This window comes from Electrophorus electricus, chromosome 5, assembly GCF_013358815.1.
Source record: "Electrophorus electricus isolate fEleEle1 chromosome 5, fEleEle1.pri, whole genome shotgun sequence".
In the NCBI taxonomy this organism is placed as follows: Eukaryota; Metazoa; Chordata; class Actinopteri; order Gymnotiformes; family Gymnotidae; genus Electrophorus; species Electrophorus electricus.
Window position 1 is genome coordinate 9,811,164 of NC_049539.1, and position 11,632 is coordinate 9,822,795.

Consider the following 11,632-nt stretch of genomic DNA (forward strand, 5'->3'; position numbering starts at 1 on the left):
AACTATATGGACCGTGTGTGTGTGTGTGTGTCTATATATATATATATATATATATATATATATATATATATATATATATATATATATATATATATATATATATATAAACATACATACAATGTTGTATACAACATACAACTTAACTGATGTTTTACTGGGCTACATTCCAACACATCTTCCAATACAATATTTATAAACGAAAACGAGCCAATTCCACATACCATGCTCTCATTTATTGATTTTGACAAGAATAATTAGTAGTTTTATTTATTTGTTTATTTTAATTTTTTCGTGCTCCTAGTCAAAACATTAACTAATATGAGGCTATAAATACATAAAAAATAAATTAGCCAGCGGACTGTGGGTTTTAAATCAAATATGACTTAAGATATAATTTCTACAGTACCTGGAGATTCAAGTATGTTATATATTATAGTAACATGTTGCTACTTGTACAGAATTTGAAGTCGAATAATTAAAACAACTTTAATCAAATTTTCTGCTTTGGTGAGCCTAGAGCTGTGGTGAACGTAATGGGTTTTAAATTAATTTCAACGGGTTAAAATCTGAAATACTAATTCAGTTCCATTTTTTCCCCCTCATCCCTTTATTACCAACAAAATAAAAACATTTTCAGACAACATGGAAACTAATACTCAAAATCTAGAACATGACAAGTTGTTTTAAAATTGTGTCTTTTTATTTCTCACTATAGTCCACAAATACACTAGTAACCATTTATTTAGGAAAGGAGGAAAGAGCAGAAAAAGCGGGGCTTCTATTAGACTTACTGTTGTTGTTCTGACAGACCACTTCACATGACAAATGTTATGTTATTCACACATGCATTTAGTGCAAGTATTTAAACCAAAAGTGCATAGCCAACAAGTCAAGCATGGCAGCTCGTTACCCCGACACAGAATAAGCAGCTACACGGCAATACCTCCAACAAGATACGGAATTGCAAGACATAGACATTTGAGCAGAGGCCCACACTTATTTTAGTATAAGGGAAAAAAACAAAACAAAAAACAAAACAAAAAAACCCACACAACCCACTTGCTTACAAATGGGAAATAATTAGGGTAGGCTATTAATGTGCATGACCATATGCGATTCATTCAAATTGCCATTCACGTATACCGATTTGTATTAATTTAAATATGAAGTCGGTGAAATAATGAACAAGAAATAAAAAGACATTTTTCATTCGTTCACAGAGTAAAACACTTAGCAAATTTTAACCACATCAGGAGCGTTCACAAGTGGTCCCTTATGTATGGCTCTGCAAACGACCTGTAATGATGCGTTATAAGCCTTCATTTTAATCATTGCCTCAAGAAAGTCTTCTGTGCAAATGTTTCATGTCTGAGATGATGAAGATGCTCCTTGATTCTCATTCTGACCAGAGCTACCCAGGAACTGGCCAGTGGCACCGATGTACAACCTTGAGCGCATGGGCCATTTCTAAAAAGCAAAAAACAAAGAAAAAATAAAGATATCTTTTTAAAAATCGAATCAAGAGTGTAAATGAATGCTTTTTTCTTAACAAGCCACATTTCCGTAGTTGTCATAATTTCTCAAAATTACAGTGGTCTAAAGTGTAGAAATTTCTTTAAGCAATTTTATAGATTTAATTCTTTATAAAACATATGTTTTCACCAATACACACACAAAAAAGAATGTATAAAGTAGTGTTGTACGAATGCAATTATACTCACTTTCACAGGATGTAGGTAACCGTCGCCTTTAAGTGAATTTAATGCTTCGGTTTGTTTTGTGCTGTCGCCCTCCTCCATCCCCTCTTCTTGTAAGGTTCTAGTCAAATGAGCTATATACGTGGTGGCTAATATCAAGACGTCGAGTTTTGAGAGCTTAGTGTCTGGTGGCACGGATGGTAGTGTTCGCTGTAGTTCCAGGAACGCGTGTCTCAGAGTCTGCACACGACTCCTTTCCCGCGCGGCGTTTGCTGCAGCCGGACGCCCTCTGCTACCGAGACCACTGCCCGAGACCACCCTGGATCGCGACAGGGCCTCTGCGCGTCTCCTGTCGGAAGACATGTCAGGGCTCGGGCTGGAGTTCGGACTGGATGTGGGGCTCTCATCCATAATTGTCATAGGTCCATTTCCATCCATGCGGATCGACCGTCTTCCAATTATCACTTCTGTATCTAAATAATAACACGTCTACCGGTTTGTCAAATCATTTAAAAATGGAAAAGAGAAATAGAATACATCGTGCTAAATATGAATGTGCTTTTGATGCACGACGCGGTTTTAATATAAGACTTACCCTTCTACCTTTTATGCAATTAATGGTCATTAATAGATATCTAGATAGTCCAACTTATGATTAAGAAATATGAATATTATCTTCGTCAAGCATCACAGAATAATTTTGATATCACCAGGTTTCTCAAATTCATACGTTGTATATAACATAGAACCAAAATTTAGGGAAGAGCTATGCTTTATATTTTGAGTTCTTTTGAAATGATTAGAGAAGCACAAGCCTACCTTTAACGTAATATTCATAGAAGTGCGGTACACATAAAGGCAGGAGAACTCAAGCTCTCTTCGACAAGGGCTGCGATGGTCCGCAAAAAAGTGAATAATAGTTCCGTTCTCGTTGCAAAAATCTATATAAACCAAGCGCGGTTATCGAAGAAATTGCGTTTATGTCCCTGTGCACGCGCGGAGCCCTCACCTGAATGAATGCGTAAAGTCTCAGGAGCCTCTAATTTATTGGGAAAACAAAGAGCTGACAAGTCTTTCACTCCGGTGCAATTAATCAAAAGCCCTTAAAACTCACTGGCAGGGAGAGAGACTCCCCTAGCTTTTCCCTTTCGTAACTCTTCAGTAGGAAAGGGGAAACCAATTTCCAACGCCAGAGGCAGCATTTTTCGTCTAAGTTGAACTCCTAACACGAACTTCTAAGGTATTCGCAACAGAAAGACGTTATAATTGTGAAAGAAACATCCTAATTGTATCAAGTTTGCTTTGCTATTCCTCAGTGACAGGGTCATTTATGTCATGGTATGTCACACATAACGCCTCGTCCTTCCTGATACAGCCTATAATATTAAGTTTGCCAGTAGATCACTTATGTTCTTTTGGCAGGATGGGGATAGACTACACAGTGTAGCAGTTGCCTGTGATGGCACCACGACCTGAGCAGCTCGAAGGGAGAGAATATCGGCATGATATTTTGCCCCGCAGACAGCATGCACAGCTTTATTTCCCGAGACACGGCTAATAAATAAACTCCAAACACTGCAATCAACAGGCAAGTATAAGGAAATTCTTGTGAGACTCCTAAATTAATCACTCCGATTTCCAGAGTACACACAGAGAGATGTCAAAGAATTAATGAATGGAATTATTCATAACATGTATATCACAGACTGTTCTTAATAAACATTGTTTTTGTAAGGATGAAGTAACAGTTTTGCTCCAGGCCACTAATTATGAAGCAGAGCAAAAGAGGTTAAGTAAGCTTCTCTACCTAATTACCCTACATCTTTCACAGTATACCCTGGCGTGGTTACCAATTTGGGCTATTACATCGTGCATCTTAATGTGGCCATTGGCCAAATTACACCCAATTGGCAGCATTTTATTTAGATGCTTTTTTTTGGACACGCTATTCTTCACAACACCTAAGTTTTGTATAGTTTGTGCTGAGTGATGAATGGATATTTTTTTAAAAAGTCTAAAACGCAATATGATTAGCATGGGACTTTGTTTAAATTTTTGTAAGCGTAGGGCTGTGTTACCCATACAAATTTACAAATATATTCGTTTAAATATTACTTATAAATATTAATAGTCCTGTGGTAGCTATTAAAAAAAATGTATAAGGAAAATTAAAAATATTCTGACAGTATCAGCAAAAAGCTTAAAATATTTTTTGTTTTTAATGTGGTAGAGTATCTTGGCAGTTGCCAATTACAAAAATAGCACAGACAGATTCACACACACAAACATAAACACATGTCATTTAATGCATTTAAGTCTGACAAGGATAACTGGAAGTTAATAAAATGTACAAAGTTTTGACAGGCATCATTTAATTAACATGTCTCTAAAATGTGTTTTTCTGTAGTGTCTGGAATGAAATATTAATCAGCTTGAATGCCATGTAAGAGCTAGGAAACATCTACATATATAGAAGTGATGTAATGATAGACCACTATGGCTTCATGTTATTGAAAGCACTCAGATCCATTCCAGATGCACTCATGATAAACTGTATGTGTGAATAAGTATCTGTGGACCCTGGGAGGTGGGATCTACAAAGTCACTCCCAGCAAGCTGCGTGACTGAATTTTAGGATTCTCTTCTGAAGCCAGTCCTGCAATTACTGCAGTCTTCTGTATTCTTGACATGTACACAAGATAAATGACAGTGACACACAAATAATGCACATTTTATTTCAAAAGTGACAATTCTAGTAGACATTTAACACACTTAATAATATTATGAGAAATGAATATTGAATGTTTTTACTCAGCAAATATCTATTATTTACTATTCCTAAGAAGATTAGTTAAAATTTAATTATGATGATTAATTATTTAAATGGCATTACATAAACATTTTTATCACTTCAGCTGACACTAAGTAAATTATTATGGTAAAGATCTAATTAAGGGCATAAACAGCTGCCATTCAGTTTTCAATTTTAGTCAGCCTTGGTGCAAATTGATTACAGTCATTCTTGTACTGACTAATGGAAATATTAATGTAAACACAGGTACATGTAAATACATGTGAGTTTAATAACATTTAAGGCATAATTATAATGTTTGTATTAAGTAATTCAGTAATGATAAAACCTTTCCTTTGTTTGAACATATTTTATATACATTTTTGGTATTTTCAAATACAAGTTGGTAAGAGATATTCCTTGTTTTGTATATCTGTCGTATGACAACTACTGATATGGGAAAGCAAGGCCAGCACATCCTTCATCTGATTTCTGTCTGTCAGGGCACATTTTCAAACTAGTGGCCATGCAGTATTATTGAGCACATCAACTGCCAGAGAGGGAGGGGTCCTCCCACCCCTCCCACCCAATGAGAACATAGCCGACTGCATCCTTAGAGACTGCTAGCCACGTATGGCTGATGGACCGACTTGGTCTCAAACACGAATTCCAGCTGTATGGTTCACCCTTGGAAGAAGTGCTATACTAGGTTGGCTCTCAGGGGAGAGGGTAGTTTTTCTAAAGTTAAACTGTAGCTCATGACCCCACGTGCAGCGGTATATGCAAGCAATGGTTAACCTCAGGCTAGTTTTGAAAAAGAAAGCTGTTTATTTGCATTGGAAGTTAAAAACCTATGAGATGTAGCTTTTGACAAATAGCAGGCCATTTATCAGGCAAGGAGAGAGGAAGGAAGCAGGCTACTCTATGAAGCTTGTTTATGTTAATATTGTTTATACTTCTTTTTAGAGTATAAGGTATGAACTTTAAATCAAAATTTTTCATGAGAAAATAAGCAATGGAATATGGTTGGGGATATAATCAAATGATACCAAGGTAGGAGAAAAAAAGAACACCCTCTCTTAAACCATACAAATGATCTACCGTTATGTCAGGAATTATAGGGTGAACCCTGAGTGCCTAGAGACTAGTGGTATAGAAGCTGCTGTTCATACCTTACCCCTTTGCGGTCAGTTTGCACTGGGTCTGACCTAATTTTCATGCTGGGTCTCACATACTCAAGTGGCTTCCTTTTCCCCAGAAAGTCAGCATAGTTATAGGCAAAGGGATGCTGGGGGCCCAAGTTAAAGTCAGCTGGAACAAAAACAGTGAGTCACATTTTGTCATAGTCCCAACACTCAAGACACAGAGGGACAGGCATGTGTTCTGTTACAGACCAATGATATATAATGGCACGTTCTGTGCTGCATATGTTTTAATATAAATATACACACAGAATTTCAGAGTAGAGAGTAAAGGTTTCCCCAAATGCTAATAGTAGTAAATATTACAAATAAAATGGATATTTATATCACACAAATTGGACAAATTGTTAAGTCAGTCAAAAATGATCATAGAATATTAATGACCATACCAGAAAAGGGATATGTCATTTGTCCTGTCATGATTTTTTCATCTTTTTCTTTCTTCTTGGCTTCTTTTGAGGCTTTCCAGTTGATCAAAAACTGCCTAGATAGTTCATTTATTTCTTTCCCATCAAGGTCTTCTAGACATTAAAAAACATAATTTTTGAATGTAATTATAAAATCAACAATATATGGATTGTTATTACATATCACATACAACCAGTAATAATACACTACAAATAATCTAAATAATTAAAAAAATTGGTAGCAAAATTATTTAAAATAAACATTTATAAACAAAAATAAAATATAAAATGATTAATTCCTTTTCACCAATACATTTGTCAAAATCAATGCATAAATCTCTCACCTAGCTTTTTGCAAACAGTTATTATTTGGTCTCTGTATTTGGGTTTGTGACACACAGGATTTCCTCGCAAATCCATTCGATGGAGTTGGGGCCACTGGCTGAACACCATCTCCAGCTCCTGAAAGTGGGAAGTCCCATTTAGCATCTAATATTCAACTTGGTAGCAAAATTTATTTCAGGAAGGGACAGTAACAAAATTAGTTTAATAGTATTTCAAACTGTGTCCTAAATAGTGTCCTAAATCATAGAACCTTAAAACAGTTTCAGCTACTTGTGAAAGTAAAGGTGTAAATAAAGGGACCAGCTTGCTCTAATAAATACTGTCACTTGGACTAACAAGTTCCCTGGGGCAGTAGCCCTCAAGCATGTTGTCCACAGAGTATGTTTATCTAAAGACACATTAATCCAGCTTGGAAATATGAATACTCTCTGGACACACTCTGATTGTTCATTGCCTTCCTGTCTCAACCAAAGTGCTTCCACTTTTCAGTCCGCGTGCAATCAACTCTAGCGGGACCCCAGCGAGCCGCGTGCTCTCAGGCTTTGATAAATGATCGTGTCAGGGCCGTCACTCAGAGGGTTTTGCTGGGAACTGCCCAGTACCAAATTGCTCTCCCATGTGCACAAGTGCTGAATGCACTCCTGACTGGGGTCTCTTGCAGCCCCACACTGAACTAATGATGGCCAGTTATAAACCTGTATTTGACCAGCGCTTCGATCCCCGTCCTCACATGTCTGGCCACGCGCCACTAACAGCCTCTGCAGATGCCCATTTGTCACTCGGCTGACTGCTTGTCATAATCTCTTTTAAAAATCCATAATTTTTCCTCTGGATTCCCCACCGAACTGTGCAAAGAAAGAATCGATCCTTCGGGCGCTGTCTTTTCTGAATCAATAGTGGCCAAGGGGTTGTATAAATTAAAGGAGATATCTGCTAAACATGAAAGCTTCCTCTGACACACGTACCACAATTACCTGCAGCAGTGACTCTTATGGGTGCTTTTGCTGTGTTTGTAGGAGTTACTGCTCAAATACACTACAAGGCTTTTTGCTTACTCCACATTTCTTTAACAGCAGTCCATCAGCCTGTTCCTGTCAGTATGAAAAAGAGTCACCTCCTGAAGTAATTGGTCAAAAAGTATAAAAAGGGCTACATTTCACTTTAAGTAGGGCCTATCATAAGTGGAAGCTGTAGTTGCAAAGTTGTTATTTCATCCAAAGATGAAAGTAGATAGAATATCAGATGTATGATGTGAAGTAAAATGCGTCTACTGAGGAAGGAGGAAACTTGTGCTTGTTTAAGTTGTCAGCAAAGGTGGTCTCTGGAGAATAGCTAACTGATTTGTTAAATAATTCTGACCCTGTCTGTGAACTGTTGGCAGGAGTTGCAGAATTAGGGTTTTAGCACCCAAGTCTATATATCATTTCACATACCATTTCATATACCATAGACAACTTTATCAAATAAACATCACAGCATTCTGAATACAATTGCCCTCACATAATCCAATATTTCTATAACTATATGAGTTAATATATTTCTTTCAGTTTAAAAATTAAGAAATGAAAATCTTTTACCTGCATGTTCTGTAGATGGTTGTCTGCAGCAAATAAATGTGTGAGTTTGCTAAGAACTGCCAGGTCCTGGATTTCATCAATGTTATTTTTTTTAATATTCAGAACGCATAAGGACTCCTGAAAAGACCAGGGAGTTAGAATTACTTTTTTGTACTTCAACCTTGAAATTGGTTCCTCTATTAATGAATAAATGAACATACTGCATTGCTAAATGGAGAGAAAATGTGCTGCTCTTACTCTCATTGCAATTTATTTAATTATCAAAATAAACAAGCATTACATTGCAGGACAGTAAACAATTTCTGCCAAAGTAAGAGAACCCTTTTATCTATCATCTAACCTTGCACAAAAATAGCTTTAACACAAGTCTACTACTCAGTAGTAGCCTATGTTAACAAAAAAGGTAGGTGATAAATATGTTCAGATTAAAGATCATAAACATAGAAGGAATGATCCGGGACATTAGAGTGGGCGAGCTGTAGTACTGAGGTTCTCACAGAGAGGCCGAGGACAGTGCGGGGATCAAAGAGCAGTTTCTCTCCAGCCGGGAGTCTCTGGCACTCTATGTGAAGCTCCTTCAGCTCCTTCAGTTGCTCCAAACCCTCAACCACTGTGATGCTGTTGCCCCCCAGAAACCTGACACAAACAAACAGCCATGGCTAACATTCATGTAACCTGACCTTTGGTTTACTGGAAATAACATTGCACACATGACCAGTTTTTACAAATATCGCCAAATCATTACAAACATTACAAATGTTTCCCTCTTTATACTTAAATACACACATACTTACAATTTGGACAGCTTCTGCAGAGATGACAAGTTCTGTATGTGAGTGATGTTGTTATTCTGTATGTATAAGTGTGTAAGATTGGAGGCAAAACTCAGATTTCTGATGTGTGTTATTTGATTGTCATACAGGTAGAGAACTGTAAGATTTCTGCACATGGACAAGTCATCCTGTAGGCATGAGACAGAAAATGTAAAAAATAATATTTATCAAACTGCCTTAAAATACAATAGGAAATTAAAAAAAGACTTACAATGTCATCTATGTTCCTGTTTGAAAAGTTGAGATGTGTCAATTTCTTGAGATATTGTGTGAAATAGTCTCTTTTGCTTTTGAAGTGATTGCTAGATTTGGCAATCAGATCCACATTCAGATGGACCATGATGGCTGGCCACTCTGGAGTGCTCTTTTTATCTGTGATATTTATCTGCAAAACAGCATATTTATGGGACTGTGACTATAGTGACTAGAAGGATGTAAGAGGGACTAAAGTGGATAATAATAACAACAGTATAATATACAAATAAAATAAACACACGCACATGTAGATATAATTTTTAAGTCACCCAGTATCTTTAAGAGGGCAAAGGTGAATGAGATAGCTACTTGCTCTAGATAGCTTCTAAAAGCTACATTTATGAGGAAGTCAGATCTATAGAATGATAGAATTATTTTTTTTTAAACTAGCATGACATTGCATGAAGACTTGTGTTATGTCTTTCATTTACCTGCTTTTTCATTATAAAGTCTTAAATGTTTGTGGAATTGAAAAGCTGTAAACAGATACAATTTTATGTAATCAACAACTCTTCAGCAAATCAGCTGTGTCTGTCTAGAATCTGGGGACCATCAGACTGAGAAAGAGGAAGCTAATATATACATCAAATCATGACAACATGTCTTTTCTACACTTGATCTTAGGGCTCAACGCTTAATACTAAAGAGATCAATATAGTCGGGCCCTGAAGTTCCTTTGAGATTCAATGACAAGCCTCGAGGCTGGATGGAGAGAGCATTCAGGCTTTTAGTATGAGCTTTAAAATGGCAATAAATGGCGTACTGTAGTAAATGTTATCTGTATAATTAGTAAACATAATCACAATAATATGGACAGAAAAAGTAAGCTTAAACTCAGTTGAATAGACTTTTATTTAAGCTACCACTTTTACAAAACTTAACCCATCAGAGAAAGCTGAAATTTCCATCGGCAGCAATCAAACTTGATCGCTTTTAACTAGGTTAGGTTAGCTCAATTTTATGAATGCTGAAGCCCACAAACAAGCTTCCGACAATTTAGTTGATTTATCAGCGTACACTAAATTCATATCGCTAATATAACTATCTGCTTAGTGTCCGGTTTTCAGGAAAGGCCCTTACCTTAAATCAGGTCGACATCAGTAGGCTGCAGTACAGACACGAATCCTTTGAGGGCTAACTAACGCTAGCTAGAGAAGTTGCACTGTTTCCCTAACCACGGTGTTATCTTTGTTTAGGAGGCTGTTGCCATAGATACAACAAGCCAGGGCCGAGCTTAACCCCGCAGTTAGTTGCAAAAGGAATCATGAATCGAACACAAAATAGATTTAAAAATACTTACATACATAGTCATTCCTTTAAAAATCTACCATTCGTATGTATATATATTTTTCCAGTACGCCAACTAATATAATAAACGTTTGGAAATTCACTCCCGCTATCAAGTTTCCTAATGTCCCATTTCTTACAGACATTATGGCTAAGTACATAAGGTACCGGGATCTCTAACCAACATATAAAACGTATTACACAATTTGGCATTAATTCAGTCAATTAAATTATTATGGTCTGAAAAGAAACCATTTTAGTTTTTTAAAGTGCAGTTAAATTGCTAAATATTTTAAACGTCTCGGCACAAATATAATCAGATGAAATTTCATGGATCAGAAACCGGGGCAAGAAATAAAGCAATAAAGCGATTTAATAATTGTAACAAAACTGAAGAAGAGGAGAATAATAAGGGAAAACGTTGTTGAAATTCTAGAAAAAAAACCATACATCTGCTTTTTAAACTACTCGAATCAGATTGAGAGAAAATGGGGCAATTTAGGTTACACAAGTTGAATCTATTAGCCCCAGACTTGGGGCTACCCTTGAGGCTCAGAACAGACAAGGCCCATAGGTATTTACGTTTTGTAATCAGACCCCATGTTTATCAGCCTCAGAACTTGGAGCTGAGGGTAACACATCCCCCGCCCCACCCACACATACACACACACACACACACACACACACACACACACACACACACACACACACACACAAACACACAAACGCACACGCGCACACACCCACACCCTCTCGTAGAGAGCTCGGATTGCATTCTGTAATAATGCGTATCTTTCCTAATGGTAGCGCAGAGCGAGTCGATGCATTGACCCGTGCATTGTTATATAACGTCAAGGAATGAGCTTCCTGAAACTGAGTGCCTCCATTTATGCATGCAGAGCACTTGGCAGGGAGGAAATGTAGCTCGAGTGGGAGGAGTTCAACCCAGCCCCCCTTTTCAGGCTCTCCTCCGGGGCACCTAGCATGTTACCATGCTTGCTACGAATATTTTGTGATCCAAAGTAAACACTGGTACTACCAAATATCTGAGGAGCTGTGCAAGGTCATTTGTCCCAAAGGCTGGCGTGTAATAGGCACCTGGTGATATATAGCCATTGCTGATTAGTTATACTAATCACTCTGATGTGCTTTCTCACTTGCCTTTTTATCAGCATTCTAATTCCCCTGATTTATTATTCTTATATTTTCTTTGAATTCTGCAAATGAAGTAGAATTCC

General features: G+C 37.1%; 2 protein-coding genes across 4 annotated transcripts; both read right to left on the reverse strand.

The window, feature by feature from the left end:
• Nucleotides 1-1,189: 1,189 nt before the first annotated feature.
• LOC113573845 (transcription factor 24) lies at nucleotides 1,190-2,153 on the reverse strand. Its single transcript, XM_027004389.2, has 2 exons — nucleotides 1,722-2,153; nucleotides 1,190-1,467 (listed from the first exon to the last, which is right to left on the reverse strand). Exons 1-2 carry the CDS (start codon nucleotides 2,133-2,135, stop codon nucleotides 1,363-1,365), a joined length of 519 nt encoding a protein of 172 aa, XP_026860190.1. The 5' UTR covers nucleotides 2,136-2,153; the 3' UTR covers nucleotides 1,190-1,362.
• A 1,846-nt stretch (nucleotides 2,154-3,999) lies between these two features.
• Nucleotides 4,000-10,268, reverse strand: ppp1r42 (protein phosphatase 1, regulatory subunit 42). Of its 3 annotated transcripts, none has more exons than XM_027004460.2 (9): nucleotides 10,188-10,268; nucleotides 9,064-9,237; nucleotides 8,814-8,980; nucleotides 8,517-8,655; nucleotides 8,020-8,136; nucleotides 6,442-6,559; nucleotides 6,080-6,208; nucleotides 5,661-5,799; nucleotides 4,000-4,379 (listed from the first exon to the last, which is right to left on the reverse strand). In XM_027004460.2, exons 2-9 carry the CDS (start codon nucleotides 9,190-9,192, stop codon nucleotides 4,292-4,294), a joined length of 1,026 nt encoding a protein of 341 aa, XP_026860261.2. In that variant the 5' UTR covers nucleotides 9,193-9,237; nucleotides 10,188-10,268; the 3' UTR covers nucleotides 4,000-4,291. The 3 variants fall into 3 exon arrangements, with proteins under 3 accessions (XP_026860261.2, XP_026860262.2, XP_026860260.2); XM_027004461.2 differs by having other exon boundaries at nucleotides 5,666-5,799; nucleotides 6,080-6,211; XM_027004459.2 differs by having other exon boundaries at nucleotides 6,080-6,211.
• Between the last annotated feature and the right edge of the window lie 1,364 nt (nucleotides 10,269-11,632).